The following is a 23,335-nucleotide window of genomic DNA, read 5'->3' as shown; positions in this document are numbered from 1 at the left end:
GAAGGCGGGCAAAGGGAAAGGGAAGGATGGCAAGAAGGGCAAGAAGGAGGATCCCAACGAATCCTCGGATGCCTCAGATGCAGAGCTGCTGAAGGCAGAGGAGAGCGAGGAGACAGAGGTGGTGGAGGAGGAAAAGGAAGAAAAGGAGGAAAAGGAGGAGGAAAAGGAGAAAGATGAGGAGGAGGTGGCTGCAGAAGAGCCCAAGAAGGGGAAAGGGAAGGAGAAGAAGGGGTTGCCCAAGGCAGGAGTGGCAAAGAAACTGGGCCGTGGGAAGAAGGTGCAGCAGGAGACAGAGGAAGAGGAGGGTGAGAGCGATGCTGCAACAACCAAGAAGAACATGAAGGGTACCTCCAAGCTGGTGATGGGGCTGGCAACTGACAAGAAGAAGAAAGGGGCCAAGGGTGCAGAGGCCAAGGGCCAGCCCAAAGAATCTGTGGAAGCCAGCCCAGCTGAGGAGGAGGCAGCAGCACCTCCAAAGGCCCGGGCAAAGCGGAGCCTCCGCAGCACCTCGAAGCTCTTCCTGGGCTTCAAGAACCTGGGGTTGCGTCGGCCCAAGAAGGGACAGTTCAAGAACACATCCCGCTTCTTCTGGGGGCTGCATAAGCACAGCACCAAGAAGAGGAAGAAGAAGAAGAACAAAGCGGTGCTCAAGTCCACCTCCAACCTGATGATGCGCTTCAAGGAGGTGGGCAAGAAGAGGAAAGAGGAGGCCAAGAAGGAGCCACCATCGAAGCCATCCTTCCTGCTGCTGCGGCGGGGCGGGCAGGACCCCGAGGACGGCGCGTCGCTCTTCCGCCGGCGCCCAGAAAGGAAATTCAAGCCCCGGGCGCAGGTGCTGAGCAAGGCGGCCTCTGCCACGGGCTGGCTGGCCAGAAAGGTGCTGTCCCGGAGGGGACGGCTAGTGGGAGGCAGCCGGGCGACTGACACGGCCTGGCTGTCCCGTATCGGTGCCAAGAAGCTGCCGTTCCCCGCGGAAGACGAGATCCTCAGGCACCGGGCCAACATGAAGCGGATCCCTAGCGGTGTCGGGCTGCCGGCACCCGGCACTTCACGGCAGGGCAGCATGGTGAGGCGGCCATCCCGGCGGCGCTCCCAGCGCGCGGCCGCGGAGCCGCCGGTGCCGCCGGAGCCGCACTACGGCTGGGCCGAGGAGGAGAACAGAGCCTACGGCCGCCGGCGAAGCTGCAGCAAGGAGGATGGAGTGTATGGATCCCGCCGTGGCTATGCCAGGAAGGAAGATGGAGCCTATGGGCCCTGGCGCGGTCACCCCAAGGAGGAAGATGGAGCGTATGGCCCCCACCACGGCTATGCCGAGGAGGATGGAGCCTATGGCCTGTGGCATGGCTACAGCGGTGAGGAGGATGGAGCCTATGGCCCCCGGCACAACTACTCAGAGGAAGAGGAAGGCTATATGCAGAGCCCAGCCTACCCAGCAGGGTACAGTTTCGAGGATGAGGTGCAGACACCCTACCCTGATTACCCTGGCTATGAGACAGATGAGGAGTATGACTCTTACGGGGGATTTTGGGAGGATGGTGACCAGCCAGGGCACCCTTACGGCTACTCAGAGCATGATGATGAGGGACCGTTTGGTGGTGGGTCTCCCCTCAGCCTGTATGACCCGTACAGCAGCGACCCAGAGTATGGTGAGGAGACAGCGGGGCCCTTTGGCTACAGGGGGGACCCCTACGAGGACTTTGGGGAGCCCTTTGCCGGGGGGTACCCTGGGGCTGAGTACCCCGAGCATCACATCCAGTACAGCGAGGGCGGGTGGGCACCGCACACCCAATCCTCCTGCAACCCCTACGCCCTGGGCCTGGAGGAGATCGCTGAGGGCGAGGAGCCCGAGGAGTGGGAAGAAGAAGAGGAAGAGGAGAAGGAGTATCCCTTTTCTATCCTGAGCGCCTCCTCGCTCCGGGGCATGCGGGAGACGCTCTCCTCCAAGCTCTCCCTCAATAGGAAGTTCAGGCTCTTCCCCCGACCCCAGGTCAAGCTTTTCGGCAGGGACCGCCTGGATGTCCCCCTCCCGCCGTCCCCCCACCTGCCCGCCTCCCGTGACGAGGACGATTACGACGAGTACGAGCCGCCGCCGCCTCCGGCAGCCCCCGGCCCCGCGGCATCCCCGGGACGCCGGGTTTCACCAGCGCGGGCGTGCGGGAGCCCTCTGGGGCAGTTCCTCCAGCGATCCCTCTCGATTCCTCCCAGCCGCCCGCCGCGAGGTGCCGGGAGATTTCGGGGGTCCCGCACCCCCCAGCCCTCTTACAGGCGCTCCAGCCGCAGGCTGGCGCGGATGGAGAGCGCCGGTTTGGGGGGCCGGGACCCTTCCCCACCGGCGGGGCCCTGGGGGCAGCCCCCTCCCCGGGAGCCGGGGGCTGCTCGCCGGCCGTCCCTCCGTAATCCCTTCGCCAATCCCGGGCGCTCCCCATCGCCGCCGCCCGTCCGTCCGCGCCCCGGCAGCACGAGGGGCGAGGGGCCACGGCGATCCCCCTCCCTCGGTGCCAGTCTCCGGCGCTTCGGCCCCGAGCCCCCCGCCCCGCCACCGGCCGCTCCCCGCTCACCGGGGCCGGGGGGAAGGCGCCTGGGGGGGCCCGCGGGGGGCAGATCTCTGTCATCGCTCCCCCAGGCCTGGCCCCGGCTTCCCGAGCCCCCCACCAAGGCGGTGAAGCCGCTGCAGAGGACTCCCTTCCTGGCATCACCGTCCCGCCCCGGCAGCCGCCGCCTCGGTCCCCCCGGTCCCTCCTGGGATGAGGAGCTGCCTCCCTGGCAAGGCTCCCCACGGGGTCCCGCCGGGGTGCCCCCTCCGCCCAGCTCCGCTCCCAGCACTCCCAAAAGTTTCATCCAGCGCATCGGGCAGCCCCTTGCCGGGATGGCCGCCCGCTCCCCACCACCGAGGCCACCTGCTGAAGCGAGAGGCCGCAGCCTCTCCAAGGGGCGCTCCGTGGCACAGTCCCTGGCTTCGCTGCTCGTAAGGAGCATAGCCCCTACCAAAGCCCCCTCATCCTCACCGCCCACCCGCCATCCCTCCTCCACTCGTTCGCCCTCCTTTCCCCGGCGCCCATCCCGGCGGGACGGGAGCACCCGCAGGTCTCCGAGCCCACCTTCGGGGCGTCGGGGCTGGGCCGACCTCGGGCGCCCCATCCTCCCCTCCAACCCACGTGGCAACCGGAGCCCCTCACCGCCCCGTCGTGCCGCTTTTCCACCGCCCCACGGGCGAGCCCCCGGCTCTCCGGCCATCCCCCGCCACGGCGCTCGTCCCCTGGGGCCGGCGGAGCCCATCGAGGGTGACGGGGCGGCCGGGGAGGAGGGCGCGGGGCGCTACGCGGTGGTGACGCCGCAGGTGCAGAGGTTGGGCTCCTTCCGGCGCGCATCCCGCATGTACAAGCAGCACTGGTCCACGCAGCACGTCGTGCGGGTGCGGGAGATGCCCGACGTCTGGACAGCCGAGCAGGGCCTCCCCCAGCAGCCCACCCAGCGCGGCCGGCGGTGGGCGGGCCAGTGGGGAGCTGACATCGCCCGATACCTGTGCCAGCCCTCGCCAGCGGGCGGCTGGAGGGACAGGCACCCCTGGGCTGACGGGTACCTGGGCAGCAAGCAGCCCTGGCGCACCAAGGTAACCCCCGCGGGCAGCCCCCCCTCGGGGGGATGGAGCCGGGGGTCAGCTGGCAGGTGGTGGGACTCGGGACAGGGTGGCGAGCTAAGGTGCCTGGTGGCACTCCCGGGCATGAAGGGATTGGTGCGGAGGGGTTTGCAGTGCCTGGGGTGGGGGGTAAATGGCTGTGGACGGTCTGGGTGCTGGCGGGGGTCCTCCTGTGGGGAGCAGACTGGAAGAGGGGATCATCACCTGTTGTGTGTCCCCCCCACGAGCGGCCCCTCTGGGGACACTTGATTCTGGTGTATGGAAATGCAGAGACCCGATCCGGCGGGGACAGGTGCAGGTGGCACGGTGACCTGCCGGGGTGTCCGCTTTCCTGCCCACCTCCTGGCCGGGCGCCAGCGCAGGCTCCCGTGTGACACCTGTCCTGTGTCACCCCTGCACGTGGCCGGGGGGAGCAGCCTCAGTCCCTCTCCATCACCCCCACTGAAGGTGATGCCCATGGTGAACAGGATTCTCAGGACAAGGTTTTCCTAGGACCAGCCCCAAGGTGGCCTTTGGTGGTCTCACATTTCTGTGTTCCAGCACTGCTGCTCTCACCTGACACACGATGCTCTTGCTGGGTTTTGGGGCTGTGGGGTGTTGTCTTGGGGTTCCTGCCCTTGATGACTGCATGTCCCCTGGTTTGGGATCACAGATGGTGTTTTGGGGTGCTGGTGGTGACTGGGTGGGACATCTGAGGGTGTTGGCACATCCCTGCCATGATGGGGTGGTTGCTCCATCCATGCAGATGCAGTCACTGTGCAGCCTGCCCATCGTGCGGTACCAGGAGCCACAGGAGGAGGACGGGCTGGAGGACATGACCCAGCTGGAGTGAGTGTCCCTGTCTCTCCACCATGACTCAGTGCTGAAGGGGGGCAATGGGGCAATGACCCTGCTACCCCACCCCATCTCATCCCAACATGGGCTCTGCTTCAGCCTCCTGGGCTTGGAGATGCTGAGGACTCTATGGGGACAGCAGACACTCCCTTGTCCTTCTGTCACCCCTTAATTCAGCCTCTGCTCCATGCCAGGGACCTCCAGGAGGCTGCAGTGTTGAGCAACATCCGGACGCGGTTTGAGCGCCAGCTCATCTACGTAAGCTTAGGGGGACACAGCATCCCCCAAAGACTGTAGGTGGGGAGTCTTTGGGTAGTCATCAACCTCTGAGGGCTCGCAGCCCCACACCTCTCTCTCTGGCAGACCTACATCGGCAGCATCCTGGTGTCGGTGAACCCGTACCGGCTCTACAACATCTATGGGAAGGAGCAGGTGCTGCAGTATGAAGGCAGAGCCCTGGGAGAAAATCCACCGTGAGTACCAGGCTGTCTGCAAATGGCCTGTGGGGATGGGGTCACTCCCACCCTCCATCCCCCACCCTTGGGTCCTGCAGCAGATGCCGGGGAGCCCTTGATCGCTGAGTGCTGGAGCAGCTGTGCCTGGGCATGGGGATGCTCAGTGCATTTTAGAGGGTCCCCGTGCTGGCCCAGCATGGCACCACACCCTCCCCCGCTTCTCTCCAACCCAGGCACCTCTTTGCCATCGCGAACGTCGCCTACTCCAAAGTGATGGATGCCAAACACAACCAGTGTATCGTCATCAGGTGGGACATGGCTGTCCCCACGCACAGCCCCCTGGGGTGCCCCCTAATCAACACCACCTTAATTGCTAGGTCGCTTCCACCTGTCTGGTTTGGGATGGGGTACTGGTGGGGATTTGGGGAGGTTTGGGGTGACCACTCCTTGCTTGACTGGTGATGGCCCCAGCCATGCCCCCACTCTGTCTCTCAGTGGGGAGAGTGGCTCAGGGAAGACCGAAGCCACCAAGCTGATCCTGAGCTACCTGGCAGCTGTCAGCCAGAAACGCAGCACTGCCCCACAGGTAGGGTGCTGCCCTGGGGACATCCCTGAGTCCCCATGTCCCCATCCTCTTCTCCCACCTCCCAGCCCTCTCTTCCATCCCTCCTCATGGCTCTGCTGCTCTCTTGTCCCAATGCTTCCAACTGGACCATGGCAGATCGAGGTACCAAGGGGACATGTGGGCTGGGATGGTTCAGGGGGACAGAGAATCATGGTGGCATCTTGGCCATGGCATTCCAGCTGCAGGGGAAAGGCAGGAGGGACAGCAGGAAATGGGTGCTCGCACATGGATGGAGTCTTTGTCCGCTCTCACATCCTCATTTAACCTGGCTGTGGTGCACACCTCAAATTTGGGCACCCACGGGTGTCTGCAGGGAGCATGGGGTGGCAGGGAGGGTGGCAGGGTGACAAAAGGGGTGCCCTAGCCTTGGAGATGCCCCATGGTGTGTCGGGTGTTCAGGCTGACCCTACCAGCTCTCCCCATCACCGCAACAGATCCTGGAGGCGACCCCTTTGCTGGAATCCTTCGGCAACGCCAAAACCGTGAGGAATGACAATTCCAGCAGGTTTGGAAAATTTGTGGAAATCTTCCTGGAGGAGTAAGTAATGCTGAGTAACACCTGTGCGTGGCTGCTCCCACCCTATGTCCCCTGCTGCCCAACCCAACCCCTTGTCCCTTGGCTCTGGGAGGACACATGGGGATGTTTTTGGGACAAATCTGGTGTCGGAAAGGTGATGGCACCTGAGGACAGGTGGCTGTCCCTGGGGAAGGAGCAGGGATGTTGTGACCTGGTAGGCACCTTGACCATTCCCAGTCCCCATCCCTGTCCTCATATCCCATCCCATCCCATCCCATCCTCTCTTGGACCATCTGATCTTAACAGGGGGTGTCCAAAATCACCCTGGGATGCAGCACTCGAGCCAGGTGCAGACACCTCTCCCTGCGCACCCATCCCTGGTGGGGGGCATCTGGGGAGCAGCACTGACCCCCCCCCATTTTTCTGGGGGACATTGGGGCATGGGTGGGTGCATTGGGGGACCACAGCAGCTGCCCACGCCGAGGTTTCCAGCCAGGTGCCCACTCTCACCCCTGCAGCGGTTTGATCTGCGGTGCCATAACCTCGCAGTACCTGCTGGAGAAGTCCCGTGTGGTCTTCCAGGTGCGTGCTGAGGGGATCCTGGGCTCTGCCCCCCACACTGATCCCTCTGCCACCCCCTCCCCAGCTCTGTCCTCTGCTCTCCAGGCCAAGAGTGAGCGCAACTACCACATCTTCTACGAGATGCTGGCAGGGCTGCCGTCCCAGCAGCGGCAGAGGTACTGCCTGCAGGGCGCAGAGACCTACTACTACCTGAACCAGGTAGTGTGTCCCTGCTCCCCCGGCCCAATTTTTGGGGGCTACCCAACCTCAGAGTGCTGGTGGGTTCCTGAGTCCTCAATGTGTGGATGAGGAGGATGCTCAGGGCAGGGTCACCCCCCCCGTGCTGGGTGCTGAACCCCCCTCCCGGGATCCACTGGTGGACTGAGGGGTTTGTGCCAGGGTGGGAACTGTGAGATTCCAGGCAAGGACGATGCTGAGGATTTCCGCCGGCTGCTCAACACCATGGAGGTGCTGAACTTCAGCGCGGATGAACAGAACAGCATCTTCCGCATCCTCTCCTCTGTCCTCCACCTGGGCAACGTCTACTTTGAGAAATACGAGGTACCCCATGGGGAGCCAAGCTGCGCTCCTTGGGTGTGATTTGGGATGTGGCCGATAGGGGATCCCCACATCCCACGGCACCGCTGTCTGCTGCAGACCGACTGTCAGGAGGTCGCCACGGTGGTGAGTGCCACGGAGATCCGGACGGTGGCTGAGCTGCTGCAGGTGTCCCCTGAGGGCCTGCAGAAAGCCATCACCTTCAAGGTGACGGTGAGTGCACGGGGGGGACAGGCTGGGAGGGAGTGTCTGGCCCCTGCGGACCACGGCTGATGTTGCTGAAACCCCGTCTTGCCATGTCCCAACCAGGAAACGCAGCGGGAGAAGATTTTTACCCCTCTGACTGTTGAAAGCGCTGTGGATGCCAGGTAGAGGGAAGGGGGGCTGCATTGCAGGAGGGTGTGGGGTGGTCTGACCCCCAGGGATGGTGTGGGAAGTGAAATACCAGCTGGGAAAGGAGATTATCAGGTCCCCCAATGTCGATGAGACTCTGTGGTGATTAAATCTGATGCTGTGGTGGGTGCTGGCTGTGGCAGTGGAGTACACTGGTGCCATTCCAGAGCTGCAGCACTTATCTCTCCCCTTCCCAGGGATGCCATTGCCAAGACCCTCTACTCCCTGCTCTTCAGCTGGCTCACGGACCGCATCAACAAGCTGGTGTACCCGCGGCAGGAGGCCCTCTCCATTGCCATCCTGGATATCTACGGCTTCGAGGTGAGCAGGATTCATCCCGCCTCCATCCTGGCCCAATCCCAGCTCCATCCTCCCAGGCTCCATGGATCTTCCTTCTCGCAGGACCTCACCTTCAACAGCTTTGAGCAGCTGTGTATCAACTACGCCAACGAGTACCTGCAGTTCTTCTTCAACAGGATTGTGTTCCAGGAGGAGCAGGTGGGGCTGGTGGGCAGTACTGGCCTCTGCCCCAGTGCTGGGCACTGCTGTGGGGCTGGGGGCATAGGGCTGACCTGGTGCCCACCCTGCAGGAGGAGTATATCCGGGAGCAGATTGAGTGGAAGGAGATCCCCTTCAGCGACAACCAGCCCTGCATTGACCTCATCTCTCAAAAACCCTATGGCATCCTCCGGATCCTGGATGACCAGAGCTGCTTTCCCCAGGTGAAGGGCTGCCCAGTGATGGGGTGCAGCCAGCACTGAGAGTTCACTGTGGCTGGGGAATCACCATGGCCCAGGGATGCTCTTCTCCTGGGCTATCCTGGACAAGCTGGGAAAACCCCCGGGTTCCTCTGGGTTGGATAAGCCCAAAGAATCAGAAACATCATGTAACTGCAGAATGGTTTGGGTTGGAAAGGACCTTAGAGGCCACCCAGTTCCAACCTCCTGCTGAATTGCCTGAGCCATGTGTCACTCCTGTGTCCCTTCTCAGGCTACTGACCACACGTTCCTCCAGAAGTGTCACTACCACCATGGGACAAACCCACTATACACAAAGCCAAAGATGCCTCTGCCCGAGTTCACCATCAAGCACTATGCAGGGAAGGTGACCTACCAGGTGTGTGACATTGGGATGTCCAGCAGGGATGTTAAGGCTGGTTAAAGAGTAGGTTGGTCCTGCACCAAGGAGAGAAATGCATCTCTGGGGGTCTGGCTGGGGTCCTGGAGCTCCTTGCTTCACCCTGTCATCCTGCTAGGTTTCTCACTGAGATTTTTCTATTTGCCAGGTTCACAAGTTTTTGGATAAAAACTATGACCAGGTCCGTCAGGATGTTCTGGACCTGTTCATCAGCAGCAGGACCAAGGTAGGGCCCTGCCTGGGGCTGGGTCTGCAGTGACACTGGCCATAAATAGCCCTCTTCCATACATCCTTTCCCATGTTCCCAAGCATGTCCCCATGACTGGTGAAGCCCAGGGGGACCAGAAGCAGAGGATGCCTCTGGCTCCACCCAAGGGATCCTCTGGGCTTTGACCCCTCAAGCATTTGGAACAAACAAGGACATGGGCTGCTCCTGTGCTTTGTATTACCCATATCCTCATCCCCATCCTTACCCAGGCAATCTGGCCACAATTAGGGGGTGCAACTTGCTCAGGAGTGGGCAAAAAAGGAGTGACCAGGCTGCAAAGAAGATTTAGGAGAGCAGCACCATCCTTCCTTCTCTCTCGCCTTTCCTGTCTCCCCAAGGTGGTGGCCAACCTCTTCTTCGGCCATGCCCAGGTGATGGCCCGGCAGAGGAGCCTCATCAGGAGGAGCAGCACCAGGACACGGAGGTACAAGGCTCCTACTGTGGCTGCACGGTTCCAGCAGTCACTCCTGGAGCTGGTGGAGAGGATGGAGAGGTCAGTGTGGGCAGTGTGGGCAGCCAGGTCATCCACTGGGCTGTTGGGAGCTGGACCTGAGCCTGAGGTGGCTGGGCTGGCTTTGTCTTCTGTTCCCTGTGGCTGTCAAGGTCTCTCTGTCACAGGTGCAACCCCTTCTTTGTGCGCTGCATCAAACCCAACAACAAGAAGGTGAGAGCTGGGGCTCTCCTGCCTGTGCTGGTGCCTGTGCTACCTGCCCTGCTGGCACTGGGGGTGTCGTGGGCACAGGTTAGGTGGGGGTTTGCCCATGCAATTGCTGATGCTTCTCCTCATCCCCACCCCAGGAACCAGGGCTCTTCGAGGCCGACGTGGTCAGGACTCAGCTGCGGTACTCGGGGATCCTGGAGACCATCCGCATCCGCAAGGAGGGCTTCCCTATCCGCATCCCCTTCCTCGTCTTCATCGACAGGTGCCTGGGGGCTGCAGGCTGGGCTCTGCCATGCCAGCGAGGGGACTCACAGAATTTGTGGGTGTTTTAGGGGCAGCATTTGGGCTGGGGTTCCCCCACAGTGGGAGCTGGGAACCCCTCGTGTTAATACACAGCTCTGGGAGAAGCTGCATCTCCAGGGGCAGTGTTTGTCACCACAGGGAGGGTCTGTGCTGGTGTCCCAGCAGGGTCCTGTGTGGTGACAGTGTCATGGGCTCACCCAGGTATCGCTGCCTCGTTGATATGTGGTCCAATGTCATTCCCAATGGAGCCAACTGTGTGGAGATGCTGAGGAGCCTCTGCCCTGTTAACCCCAGCATGTACTATGTTGGTGTCACCAAGGTACTGTCTGGGGAGGGAAGCTTGGTTCTGGTGATGCCCTGGGGGCGGTGGTGTTGCCTGAAAAGGCTGACCTTTCCCGAGACTAGACAGAGCAAAAGGAATAAAATAGGCATTTATTGAAAGGATGCACTTTGGGCAGTGCAAGATCCTGACAGGGGCTACACCCAAATTAAATCCTAGATGGATCCCGGTCATGAGTTTTTACACTTTTATAAGTTTTGGTACACCTACATATTGGGTTCAATTATCCAACCATAGCCTCAGGGTATGAAGTCTCAGCCCCCTGGCTTGGCCCCTTTCCCTCACAGTTGTTTCTGCTTTTTTGGGTACTAGTTATCCTTGATTCTCTAGCTAGGAAGGGATTGTGTTATCTAACTGCTCTGAGGAAAACTTCCTAACAACTAACATGAAGTTTCAGAGTTACACACTAAGTAGAGATTCTGAAAAATATAAAAGCTAAAACCCAAGGCATCAGTGGCCAAGGCGGGGAGCTCATGGCCTCACCTCTGCCCCCAGCTCTTCCTGAAGGAGCAGCTGTACCAGGCGCTGGAGAGCAAGCGATCCCGTGCCCATCACCTGGCCGCGCTCACGCTGCAGCGCTACGCTCGCACCTTCTTCATCAAGCGGCGCTTCCGCTCCCTGCGCCGCAAGATCGTCCTCCTGCAGAGCCGGGCGCGGGGATACCTGGCCAGGTGGGGGTCCCTGGGGGTGGTGGGTGGGCACTGGTGGGTGGCATAGGTTGACGGGTGCCCTCCTGCAGACAGAGGTACCGGCGCATGCGGCACACGCTCATCAAGTTCAGGTCGCTGGTGCACATCTATGTGAACCGCCGGAGGTATCTCAAGGTGAGCTGGGGCCTGTCACATCCCAGGGGGTCCACGCTGTCACCCTGCTGCATGCTCAGTGGTGGGCCTGAAGAGGACACAGTGGCATCCCCATACCGTGAGCCCCCTCACATGCCACCCTACCACGTCCCCTGTGTCCCATTGGGTATGGGCAGTGCCTTTTCGGAGTGAAAACCTTGCTGATATTAGGGAGGAGTCAATGGCAATGCAGAGTGCCGTGATGCCTCAGGGTGTCCCTTCCTCCCGTGGGACTCAGCATGGATGCTCTGCTTGCAGAGGAAGGAGGATGCTCGCCGGCGGGCCGAGGAGGAGAAGGAGAGGATGAAGCAGGTAAAGATGTGCAGCACCGGTGGGACACAAGTGTGATGCCTGTGCAGCCCGTGTTGCTGTGCCCTCATCCCTACCCATCGCCGTGCTCCTGGCCGCGACACCCGTGGGTGCTGAGGCAGGGACCAGCACGGCAAGTGGGCACATCCCTGTGCTGCGGCGGCAGGAGCTGACGCGGAGGGAGGTGGTGGATGTCACCCACCTGGAGATCCCGGCCGAGCTGATGGGGCTGCTGGAGGCCGCTGCAGGTGAGCGGGTCCCGGTTCACCATCGCTCCCAGCCCCTTGTCCCCCCACCCGCGACGGCCGTGCCGTAGCTTCCCGCTGTGCCGCAGCCGCTCGGGAGGTGAATGCCGGCTGCGTGGTGCTGGTGCCGCCGCCGGCGCTGCAGCCCGACCCCCAGCTCACCCTCCCGCTCGACATCAACGACTACCCCATGGCCAAGTACGTGCGGGGCCACTTCCAGGTAAGGTGGGCGCCGCGGGGAGCTTTTCCCGACGGGCAGACAGCTTTTGGGGAGTCCCTGGCACCCCGGTCATGGTGGAGCAGTGAGGTTTAGGGTCCCCGTGGTGGCTCCCCGCATTGTCCCACTGGGCTCTGCCCCGGCTCCCACCCTGGGGACACCACGGGTAGCAAGAGAGGCTGGATCCGGGGTGGCTGTGGTGCTGTGGGGAGCTGGCTGCCAGCTCCCTCCCTCCCCGTGGGTTCCTGTCGTCTCCAGAGGCCGGGGGGACCCTGCTGAGGTTATCGGAGAGAGACCCGCTGAGCCCTCCTGGACGCCCGACGCGGGGCGGATCCGGAACGCAGGGGCGGGAGACCAGGTCGCTTTGCTCCCGGGACCCCGGCCCCACCCACGGTCATTTTGCCCCATTCCTCTTCCTCATCCCTATTTTTGCCCTGTGTTTCCCAGTCCCCGGTATCCTGAATGACGGCACCGGGGCTGGATAAGGCTCTCAGCCTCGCCAAGGTGTTGGCATAGAACCACAGAATGGTTTGGGTTGGGAGGGACTTAAAGGCCATCCAGTTCCTCCTCCTGCTATGGGGGCAGGGACACCTTCCACTAGACCAGGTTGCTCCAAGCCCTGTCCAGCCTGGCCTTAAACGTTTCCAAGGATGGGGCAGCCACAGCTTTTCTGGGCAATATGTGCCAGGGCCTCACCACCCACCTCTGGTGCTGCCAGCACAGCCTGAGCCCCTCCCTGCCCCACTCCCAGGAGGCTGCTGGCCCCATCCTTCACCCTTTGGCAGCCCCACAGACTCCACCCAGCATCAACACCATGCTCAGCACCATGGGGCCAGCCCCTCGTGGCCTGAGGCTGTCCCCAGGTAGCCATGGGTGCGGGTGTCACCGCAGGAACCGGCCTTTGGGATGCTGACGGCCCCGCTGAAAGCCCCCCTCACCCGGCTGGATGAGGAGCTCTGCCACGAGGCTCTCAGCCTCTTCCAGCTGGTAGGTGGGATGGCACAGGATCCGTCACCGCGGTCCCCTGCCCGCTTTGTGCCCGGCTCAGAGGGAGGACCTGGCTGTCTCTGTGGCAGATCCTGCGGTTCATGGGGGACCCGGGGCTGGGTGGCCCACAGGAGACCCTCTTTGGCAACTACATCGTGCAGAAGGGGCTGTCAGTGCCAGGGCTGCGGGACGAGCTCCTGGCACAAGCTGCCAACCAGGTCTGGCGGAACACCAACGTCAACAACGAGGAGCGGGGCTGGCTGCTGCTGGCCACCTGCCTCAGCGCCTTCCCCCCGTCCGCCGCCTTCGACAAGTACCTGCTCAAGTGAGCTGGGGATGGGCTCTGGGGTGAGGAATGGGGGTGGCTGGGACCCCCAGGAATAGACTGGTGCTTATTCCTGGGAATGTTGCTGGGGCTTTTCAGAGCTCTCTTGGCACCTGTGGCTCAGGATGCTGACTAGGCCCCAGCTGGTTCCTCCATGATTGCTTGGGACAGCTTGGCACACATGGCCAGGTCCTGTTGGGAATGCTCTAAGGTCCCTTCAGGATCCCTCTGGCCAAGGTGGCATATATATCCATGTCCATTTAGGTTCCCCAGGGCCAGCCTGGCACAGGGATACTGGCCAAGTCCCACTAGAGACACTCTGAGATCCCTCCAAGATGCCTTGGGCCAACCTGGCACATGCCCAGGATGCTGCCAAGATCCCTCCAGGGATGCTCTTAATCCCTCTGTGGTCCTCTATACCAACCTGGCACCCATGATCCTGCCCACATCCCTCCTGCAGCATCCTCCCTTCCCCACAGGTTTGTGTCTGACTATGCCTTCGCTGGCTACAAGCCGGTGTGCCAGCGCAAGCTGATACACGCCATGGCCCGCTCCCAGCTGGGCGCTGCTGCTGCCCGCACCTTCCCACCCTCGCTGCTGGAGTGGACAGCGAACCGACAGCAGGCCAGCATGGCCCTCGACCTGCACTGCTTCAACGGTGAGGGCAGCATGGTGCTGGGACACAGCACTGGCCAGGGTCGGTCCCAGAGTGACCATCCTCATGGGCAGGGGGGGCTGGTGGCACCCGCTCATCGCCCATCTCTCCCCAGGTGACCAATTCTCCTGCCCCATCCACTCCTGGAGCACAGGCGAGGACCTGGCAGGGGATGTTCTGAAGCTCAGGTATGTGGTGGGTATCCACCCACCCAGCAGGTCACAGGGCTACCCACCTGGGGCTGTCTTCGGTGTCCCCAGGATCTGGGAGCCCAAATGCCCAGCTCATGTCCCTGTGGAGCCTGTGCCCATCCCCAGTGTCTGGCTGTTGGCAGAGGGCTGGCGGAGGGCTGGCGTGGCTGGACCGTGGCTATGAAGGCGGGTGCCCAGTGGGCTGAGCTGGCTGGACACGACTATGTCCTGGACCTTGTCTCTGACCTCGAGCTGCTGCGGGGCTTTCCCAGACAGAAATCCTGCTTCCTCATCGCATGGGACGGGACCGAGAGCCACAGCAGGGACAGCCGGCCGTAGGTACCCGGGCAGGGATGGGTACCCCACTGTGGCACCAGGCTGGATGGGTGCTGGTAGGGGTGGGTGGGCTCCTGAGGGGAAAGCTGGGACCCAGCGGGTGCTCGATGAGTGCATCCTCCCTCTCTGCAGGGTGCTGGGACACGGATTTGATTTGGATGAAGTGCCTCCTCCCCCAGCTGTGAAAGCCCCCACACTACCCTCCATGGAGGCGTATCACCCCCATGGTAGGGCATCGTTTCCCCCAACTCCTGTCCCCCAGTGTTGTGACAAAGCCCTGCCATGCCAGTGGTTCATGCCTTGTCACTCACAGATGGGGAATTTGGGGAGCCACGCAGCCAGAAGGGTCTGGACCGGTACCTGGACAGTCTCTTTGACCCCGTGCTCTCCTATGGCAATGGGGTGAGAAGGGTGTCCCCCTGCCCGAGGCATTTTGGGGTGCAGGTGGCTTGGCCACTGTGCCCTGACACCTGTCCCCCAGGAGCTGGAGAAGCCGTCCATCCTCTCACAGAGGCTGAAGGGAGGAGGTGGCGTGGGAGGGGGGAACAGTGGCACTGATGCCAATCAGAGCCAACCTCCTGTGGCTGCAGAGATGAGCCCGCCGAAGGGAGCACCGACAGGTGAGCATCTGAGCACTCCCACATCCCCACCCACCTCTCTGCCTCAGTTTCCCTGTCTGATCCCTGGTGTGAGGAACATCACTGCACACAGAGCCCCACAGCTCTGACTGAACTCTCCTCTTTGCTGTCATAGGCAAAGAGCCAGACCCGTCCTCACAGCGCCGGGCGGATGACAATCAGCCACATGGACCCTCAGTCAGTGCCACGGGGCTGGGAGGGGTTGAGCCCCTTCTCTACTTCAGGGAACCTCTCTGGGGCAGCCCCTGAGGATAGGAGCACCTGGAGGTGCCAGGTGTTGACAGCATCGTGTCCCTTGCAGGGCAGAGCAGCAGAGGGGATGCCAGCCCATGTCCCCCACCCCCGACCCTACTCACAGAAAGCCAGTAAGGGGTCCCAGTGCAATGGGGTGGCCAGAGGGGCTCGTTGCACTGAGCCAGGCTCCCTGAGCCTTGTGTTTGGCTCCGCAGCAGCCGTGAGCTGGCGGTGGCCAGGAGAGCCAGTGCAGCATTCCCGGCTCAACTCGGAGCACTTCCCACGGCCCACGCACGACATCCGTAACATCATCCGGCAGTGCCAGCCAGCCCCACGCAGCTCCCAGCCCCACAGGTACAAACCCGGGCCCCCAGCCAAGCCTCGGGCTTCTCCTGCCTGGGGGTGCGCGTGCTGGTCCTGATGCCGGGCTGTAGGGAATCACGGGGTGCACCCAGTGGTGGGGCTGCAGGTGGTGTCAGCTACAGGGAATCACGGGGTGCAGCTGATGCTGGGGTTCAGGTGATTTAGGATGCTGTCTCGGCAGCAAGCTCTTTGGGAAGAAGCTGGACCCCCATGAGGAAGCCATGCAGATCCTGAAGGAGCAGCTCTCAGCAGCCAGGGTGCCATCAGCTGTGGTAGGGATGCGGCCATCCCCGTGTCCCCCTGACCAGGCTGGGGGTGTCAGTGGCACTGACCACAGCCTCTCTGTGCCTCACAGGGGCCCAAGGAGGTGGTGGCCGCAGTGAAGCCGGTGCCAAGTGCCAGCTACCAGCTGCGAGCACCCACAGGACGTCCTGCAGCCACACGGCCCCCAGGTATTGCTGGACAGAGCTGTGGCATTGGGGGGCCACAGTGGAGCGAGGCACTTTGCCCTCCCAGTGGCACGGCTGACGCCTGGTGGGATAACTGCTGTTTGCAGCTCAGCCAGGGAGCTGCTCCCTGTGCCTCAGTTTCCCCAGGTGGAGGCAGCTGTTGGTGGTTCCCCCAGGGGATTGCAAGGTTTTCTGTCCCTTTGCAGTCTTTGTCTCACGGGAGCTCCCATCCGAGGTGCAGCAGGTCCAGACCCAGCTGCACCGCAGCTGCAGCGAGGACTTCTACACCTACCACAACGTGCCCTGGAAAATATTCCTCCGGAAGGAGGTGCAGACTACGGGGACACTTGGGGACAGGCTGGTGCCAAGGTCCTACTGCGATAAGGGGGTTTACACCAAGTCCTGGTCTCTCCTGGCAGGTTTTCTACCCCAAGGACAGCATCAACAGCCCACTGCTGCTCGACCTCATCTTCCGACAGGTGAGGCACTGAGCTGGCCCTGCAGCCCCCCGGGGTCCCCTGGGAGATGGGGTATTCCCCAGTGGGGTGATGATTTACTCATCCCACTGTGGCCATCAGGAGCTGGGGCTGTTGTAAGATGGATCTGGGGGACTTTTTGCTTCTCCCCACACAACCCTACTGCTCCTCACCCCCTTTCCCAGATCTTCAATGATGTGCTGTCTGACACCTGCATCCGGATCAGCCAGGAGGAGCGGCTCCACCTGAAATCCCTCTTTGGTAACCCTGTGTCCTGCTGCTCCCTGTCTGGGGGCTTACACCCAGCCTGTCCTCATCTCCTGGGTATCTCCAAGCCAGGACTGGCTCTGCTTAACTCTGGGTAGTTTTACCTCCAAAAGCAACGAGGCCCCCCCCCCCCCCCCCCCAATTTAGTGTTCCACAACATCACAAGTTGTGTCTGTCTCAGCCAGCTGCTTGGGGGGACACGTATCTGTCTCTGCAACACAGCCCTGCCAGGCATGGGAAGGGCATGAGCATCCCTGCTTTCACTGGGAACTCTGTCCACATCCTCTCCAGGGAGGGGTTGCTCACAGGAGGTATTTCCCCCCTCCCCACAGCGGAAAACAAGCTGGACTCCTTCAGCCCCGTGGCCACTGAGAGTGTCAAGAGGGAGATCATTGCCGCAGCCCGGGATGGCTGCGAGGTGTATTTCTCCCGTCTGTTCCCTGCCACGGTGAGGGTCCAGCTGTGGGGCAGGCCAGCACGGGGGTCACTGTGTCCCCATGCCCCTGGCTGAGGTGCTGTCCTGGCCCACAGGGCAGCGTGGGGACAGGTGTGCAGATCCTGGCTGTGTCCCACACGGGCATCAAGCTGCTGCGGGTGGTGAAGGGCACCAATGTTCCCGGGGAGCAGCTGCGGGTGCTGCGTGCCTACAGGTAAGGGTGGCCAGGGTGGGGTGGGTGCTGTGGGTGCCACAGATGCCGGGTGTTTCAGCGTCCCCTCACCCTGCCCCAGCTACCCCGATGTGCTCTTCGTGACCACCCCATCCAGGAACATGCTGGAGTTCAACCTGCGCAGTGAGAAGCTCATCCTCTTCTCCCCCAAAGCCCCCCAGGTCAAGGTCATGGTCGACCACTTCATCACAGAGCTCAGGAAGGTGGGGGATGCCCTGAGGTCAGGGTGGGTTTGTCCTAGGAGTCAGACCCTGCCTGTGTGCCTGTGTTTGGAGGGCTGGGGTGGGCAGAGGAGGGCGTCCAATGAATGGGACCGTGGCTGGATTTGGGGGAATGGTCCTGAGACTGTGGGTGCTTGAAGCCCCTGTGCTGGGTGGGGTGTGGGTGTCCCTACATGCATGGGCTGTGCCAGACCCCCTGTGCCCAGGACTCCCAGTATGTGGTGGCCGTGAGGAACTACAGCCCGGAGGACAGGGGCCAGCTCAGCTTCCACAAAGGGGACATCATCCACCTGCAGTCACTGGAGCACCCTGAGAGAGGTGAGGGACCCCCAAAGCCCCCATGACAAAATGCCTTTAATGGGGGACAGAGGGGCAGCAGACTGATGGCTTGCCCTGCTCTGGAGATGGCTGTGCACTTGCCTTGCATTTTGTGACACCCCATGTCCCCATGGTGTCCCTGCAGACCACTACTATGGCTGCGTGGTCCGCAAGAAGGTGATGTACCTGGAGGAGCTGAAGACAGACACCCAGGATTTTGGTGAGTGCCGCACTGTCCCTGTGTGTGTCCCTGGTGTGCCCTGAGCTGTGTCCCCTACTGGGTCGGGCACGGGGCAGGGGCCTGCCTCTGTCACCCCTCAGCTGGATGGTTTTGGGGTCTTTTTGGCACTGACCTTATGCAGGGGAATGCTCCACTGCAGGTCCCTTCCTGCTGCCACCCATGTCCCTGAGGTGACAGGCTTTATGGCCCCTTTCCCTTGAGTGATGCCAAACTTTTCCAGCCAAAACCCATGACCAGATCCCCAAAAAGGGCTGGGGGTGTGGAGTCAGGAAGGAGCAGCCAGACAATTTTAGGGGTGACCCTATGGTTACCAGCCCAGTGCCATCCTCACCATCCATCTGACACAGGGTGGAAGTTTGGGGCCATCCATGGCAGGTCAGGGCTCTTCCCTGCCGAGTACGTCCAGCCCGTCGCGGCGCCTGACTTTGTCCATTTGCCTGCGGAGAGGAAAGAGGAGCCCAGGGACAAGCAGGGCAAAGTGGCAGCTTCAGCAACCGTGGCTGTGGCTGTGGCCTCCACTGCTGCTGCCCAGGAGCTGGATCGGAAAACTGAGGTGGGTTCTGGCCTGGGGCTGTCCCCTGGTGCTGGCTGTGCCCAGTGCCCACTGCCCCGCTCTGCAGGTGTCCCCAGCCAGCGCCACCTTTGTGGAGGATCTGGAGGGAGATGGTGTGGAGCAGCTCAGGGATGTCACCGGGGCCTGTCCCATGCTGGCCTTTGCACAGCGGCATTTTCGTGCGGCACGACGTGGGACCACGTGAGTGTCCAGCAGTGGGACAGGGACATGGCATAGTGGGGACGCCTGTGCCCACCTGCTCCCTTGTCCCTCTGCCAGGGACTCCCGTGGGATGAAGGTGCCAAGTGTGCTGGAGATGCTGATGTTCACCAAGGTATAAGGAAGGGGAGTTGTGGGGTGCCTGTGTCCTGCTGTCACCTGTAGTTCCTTTGAGGTGCCAGCAGGGTCCTAGAGGCTGGCCCTCTCTCCCCAGATTCCTATTCAGGAGTCACTCATTGAATTTGTCGATGGTGGCCTCAACAAACTGGCTGCTGAGGCTTTCCAAGGTAGGCAGGGACATGAGTGTCCTGTCTTGTCCCTCAGCCATCCCCAGCCCTGTCCTTGGAGGAGGGTGAGGCTGGACTGGAATAGGCAGAGGGGGTGTCCTAGAGGGGTTTAGTTCTGGTCCCACTGTTCCATCTGCCCAGGATGTGCCCACCCAGGAGAACATGTCCCTGGGGAAGGGACATGCTGAGCTGCGTCACTGTGTGGCTTTGTTGTCCCCAGCCGTGATGAAGTTCATGGGTGACCACCCTCTGCGGGGTCAGACAGAGCTGGATGCTGTCTGCACCATCCTCAAGGTAAATCCATCATTGGGGTGGTGAATCCTGGGGGTGGCCTGGGCAGGGGGTGGCAGAGAGGTGGCAGCTGTGCCTGTCCCCCAGCTGTGTGCAGAGCACGAGGTCCTGCGGGATGAGGTGTACTGCCAGATCATCAAGCAGATCACCAACAACACCAGCTCCAATCCGTGAGTCCCTACACCCATGTGGGAGGGTGGCACTGGGACACTTGTGTCCCTGAGCTGTTCCAGCCTGGGGCGACACCTGGGGACCTCATCCTTGCAGAGGTCTGCAAGGCAGCCACCGTGGGCACCCTGGCCCTGCTTAGGGGATCAGCCCTGGCTGTTCCCACAGGGACAGCTGCCAGAGGGGCTGGAGGCTGCTCTACATCCTCGCTGCCTACTACAAGTGCTCTGAGGTGCTCCGGCCCTTCCTCGTGGCCTTCCTGCAGGATGCTGGCAGGCACCCAGAGCTGCCATTCCACGGTAGGGGACGTGCACATCCCAGGGTGCTGAGTGCATGGTAGGAAAGGACACCCCAGGTGTCACAAAGCTCAGGAGGAGCTCAAACAGAGCCAGCGTGGCTGCTCAGCCCCATCCTTCATCCCAGTCCCTGTTCCTTTGGCAGGCATCGCCAAAGCCTGTGAGCAGAACCTGAGGAAAACCCTGCAGTTCGGTGGCCGCAGCCTCTTCCCCAGCAGCATGGAGCTCAAGGCCATGGTGGTGAGGCCAGGGGCTCGTGGGTACCTGTGGGGTAGAACAGAGCTGGTGTGAGCTTGAGATCCCCCCCAGAAGTTCTGGGTACCCACATGGGGTCAGGTTCCCCCTGTGGGGTTGGGATTTCCCTCAGGCACCACGCTGGAACTGAGTTCATAATTTTTTGGGATCTTCCCAAGAGAGCACAGCCCTTCTTAGGGTCTGCTCTTCACCACTTTGGGGGTACCCTGAGCCTTCAGGGGTCCCCAGTGGGGATGGAACACTGTGGACGTGGAGTGGGGGCATGATGGTTCAGCTGGACAGGATGGGCAAGAGGGAGGATGATCCCAATGGGATGGTTTCTTAGGGATAGCTGCAGGATTTGGGGTGTTCTGTGGGTTCCTGCTGTGTGGAGGGCCCCTCTGCACCCCAACATGTCCTTCCATGCAGGCCGGACGCAGCGCCAAGCGCCAGCTCTTCCTCTTGCCTGGTGGCATCGAGAGGCACCTCAAGATCAAGACGTGCTCGGTGAGCCAGAGGGGACAGGAGGCTCAGTGCACCCCAAGATTATGGTGACACCTCAGTTTTGGGCACCCAGAGGGTGTGGATCTGGTGGGGCTGCTCCCTTTGGCTGTCCCTGCTGTAGGACTTCATCCTCTGGGAAAAGTAGAACATCACTGGGATGAGCCTCTATGCAGGACAAAAGTTGGTGGCCCAGAGCACAACAGAGGGATGTGACAGTGTCCCAGCCACCTGTCCTTGTGCCCAGGTGGCTCTGGATGTGATTGAGGAGCTGTGCTGTGAGATGGGGCTGCAGAATCCAGAGGCTTTGGAGGAATACATCCTCTTTGTGGTGACCGACAGAGGTGAGGAGCTGGCAGGAATGGGGCAGGACAAGACAGGATGGGACAGCCACGCAGGTGGTGTGGTGGCCATACTCAGACTCCTGGGTGGCACAGGGCAGAGCGTGCGGCCACTGACCCGCCGGGAATACGTCCTGGACGTGGTTGCTGAGACAGAGCTCCGGGACACCAGCTACACCTTCTGGTGCCGCCGCGTGGTCTGGAGCCAGCCCCTCAAGTTTGACAACGAACTCTACGTCACTGTCCACTACAACCAGGTCGGGCCACCCCATCAGCCTCCCCCAGAGCCACCTCCCTGTCTCCCTCAGGGCGTGCCCTGTCCCCAAGCCGTGTCCCTGTGCTCTGTTGTCCCCCCCAGGTGCTCCCTGACTACCTCAAGGGGCTGTTCACCGTCCTGCCGCCAGTGAGGCCGGGAGAGCAGCACTTCCCACACGTGGCCAAGCTGGCTGCCCTTCAGCACCGAGCCAAGGACCGCCATCACCTCCCCACTGCGTACGGCAGGGGACAAGGCGCCTGGAGGGGGGCGTGGGGAACACCTGTCCCGTGGGATTTGGGATTCACTGGCCAGCGCTGGCCCTGACCTGGGGCTCCCCACAGGCGGGAGATGCAGGACTACGTCCCTCCGCAGCTCTTCCGCCTGCTGAAGCCCCAGTCCTGGCTGCAGATGGTGACCCAGCCCGTGCAGCAAGCCCAGGCACTCAGCGCCCACCAGGCCAGGGCACAGTTCCTGGGTGAGGGAACAGCGATGGGGATGGGGAGGTGACATTCACAGAGACAGGATGCTGAGAGGATGCAACGCTAATGAGGACATAGTGCTAATGAGGATGTAATGGTGCTGGTGATGCAAGGCTGCCTGGAGGGTGCTGATGATGATGGGGATGGGATGCTTCCAGGACAGGCAGCCCTTGTCCCTGCACGGAGCCTGGGAGGGATTGGCAGGACAGGACAAGCTGCTTCCAGGCCCCACTTGGGACACCCATTTCCCTTGGCTCCTCCTGGGTGCAGGTCACCCTGGGGACTGGGCAGATGGGGGTGGCAGCGGCCACTGAGACCCTGTCCTCTGCCCTGCAGGGCTGCTGAGCGCCTTCCCCATGTTCGGCTCGTCCTTCTTCTACATCCAGAGCTGCAGCAACAGCGCCATCGTTTCACCCTGTATCCTGGCTGTCAACCAGAATGGCCTCAACTTCCTCAGCAAAGAGACCCACGTAGGTGTGGGATGCATGGAATCATGGAATGGCACGGGCTGGAACAAACTTTAAAGCTCACCCAGTTCCATCCCCTTGCCATGGGCAGGGGCACTTTCCACTAGAAGCAGGGACCAAGCTGGGGTCCCTGGTCCCCCTTGGAGGTGTTCCCAGGGCACATTGGCCACCCCCCCATCCCCTTCCCCAGGAACTTATGGCTAAGTTCTCGCTGAATGAGATCCAGTCCACACGGACACAGCGGCCGACAGCCGGATCCAGCTATCCCTATGTGGAGATCACACTGGGAGACCTCCTGGCTCAGGGCATCACCCAGCTGCAGCTGGAGCAGGTCGGGGACACTTGGGGACATCAAGGGGAAGCTCTCACAGTGGCGGCACAGCCACTGACCACGGGTGTTTCCCTCTCCAGGGCCTGGAGCTGTGCCGCGTGGTGGCCGCGCACATGGAGAGGCTGCTGGGTGCTCGGGAGAAGAGGCTGACGCTGCCGCCCAGCGAGATCACCCTGCTCTGAGCCCGCCATGGCCTCGGATCCCCGGCACTCCGCACCCCTGAAATGGGGGACACAGGGCTCAGTGACCGTGGGGTGTCCCCAGCTTGGCCGGCGGCTGTCCCCCTGTCACCAACCCACTGTTGTTCTGGGGTTTTATACATGCCCGGGAGCCCAGAATGACTCGGTGTCCGTGTTTTTGTGTTGCACTCGCTGCTGCAGGAGAATGCTGCCCTCCATGTCTGATTCCTCATCAATCACCATGTGCTTCCGATTCCCGTGCCTCAGTTTTCCCCATCCGTCCCAGTGCCTCTTTCCTCATCCCGGTGCCTCAGTTTCTCCCACCGATCTCGGTGTCTGTTTCCCCATCCCGGTGTCTCGGTTTCCCCTCCATCCCGCCCGTGCCTCAGTTTCCCCGTGCCTCTCCTCCCAGCCACTCCCGCCCGCCTGTCGCGCTCGTCGCGTCCGCCAGGGGGCGCTGGC

General features: G+C 61.9%; 1 protein-coding gene across 1 annotated transcript; it reads left to right on the top strand.

Moving 5' to 3' along the window:
• The first annotated feature begins 667 nt into the window (after nt 1–667).
• On the top strand, nt 668–22,876 carry MYO15A (myosin XVA). Its single transcript, XM_062503863.1, has 64 exons — nt 668–3,610; nt 4,383–4,465; nt 4,666–4,729; nt 4,835–4,944; nt 5,160–5,234; nt 5,422–5,512; nt 5,648–5,653; nt 5,986–6,089; nt 6,587–6,650; nt 6,735–6,848; nt 7,029–7,190; nt 7,287–7,400; nt 7,497–7,555; nt 7,778–7,901; nt 7,983–8,078; nt 8,171–8,302; nt 8,571–8,696; nt 8,866–8,943; nt 9,324–9,478; nt 9,604–9,649; nt 9,784–9,908; nt 10,151–10,268; nt 10,785–10,960; nt 11,029–11,113; nt 11,390–11,443; nt 11,607–11,688; nt 11,775–11,905; nt 12,794–12,889; nt 12,979–13,214; nt 13,694–13,872; nt 13,985–14,057; nt 14,204–14,395; nt 14,529–14,623; nt 14,710–14,798; nt 14,878–15,016; nt 15,150–15,211; nt 15,336–15,399; nt 15,484–15,622; nt 15,813–15,903; nt 15,987–16,083; nt 16,287–16,408; nt 16,500–16,559; nt 16,742–16,817; nt 17,156–17,271; nt 17,355–17,473; nt 17,553–17,694; nt 17,919–18,030; nt 18,176–18,250; nt 18,619–18,824; nt 18,892–19,025; nt 19,104–19,158; nt 19,258–19,330; nt 19,551–19,624; nt 19,709–19,791; nt 19,958–20,088; nt 20,231–20,325; nt 20,749–20,826; nt 21,068–21,164; nt 21,258–21,418; nt 21,520–21,653; nt 21,759–21,892; nt 22,233–22,366; nt 22,554–22,694; nt 22,775–22,876. Exons 1-64 carry the CDS (start codon nt 668–670, stop codon nt 22,874–22,876), a joined length of 9,723 nt encoding a protein of 3,240 aa, XP_062359847.1.
• The last annotated feature ends 459 nt before the right edge of the window (nt 22,877–23,335 follow it).

Source organism: Cinclus cinclus, chromosome 16, assembly GCF_963662255.1.
Source record: "Cinclus cinclus chromosome 16, bCinCin1.1, whole genome shotgun sequence".
Taxonomy (NCBI): domain Eukaryota; kingdom Metazoa; phylum Chordata; class Aves; order Passeriformes; family Cinclidae; genus Cinclus; species Cinclus cinclus.
The sequence above is the reverse complement of the archived record's forward strand: the minus strand, read 5'-3'. Positions and strand labels throughout refer to the sequence as shown.

Coding starts and splice junctions, on each gene's coding strand:
- MYO15A (XM_062503863.1), top strand. CDS start 668: ATGATGCGCTTCAAGGAGGTGGGCAAGAAGAGGAAAGAGGAGGCCAAG. Junction 17,272..17,354: donor CCCGTCTGTTCCCTGCCACG/GTGAGGGTCCAG, acceptor CCTGGCCCACAG/GGCAGCGTGGGGACAGGTGT. Junction 20,827..21,067: donor TCAAGATCAAGACGTGCTCG/GTGAGCCAGAGG, acceptor CCTTGTGCCCAG/GTGGCTCTGGATGTGATTGA.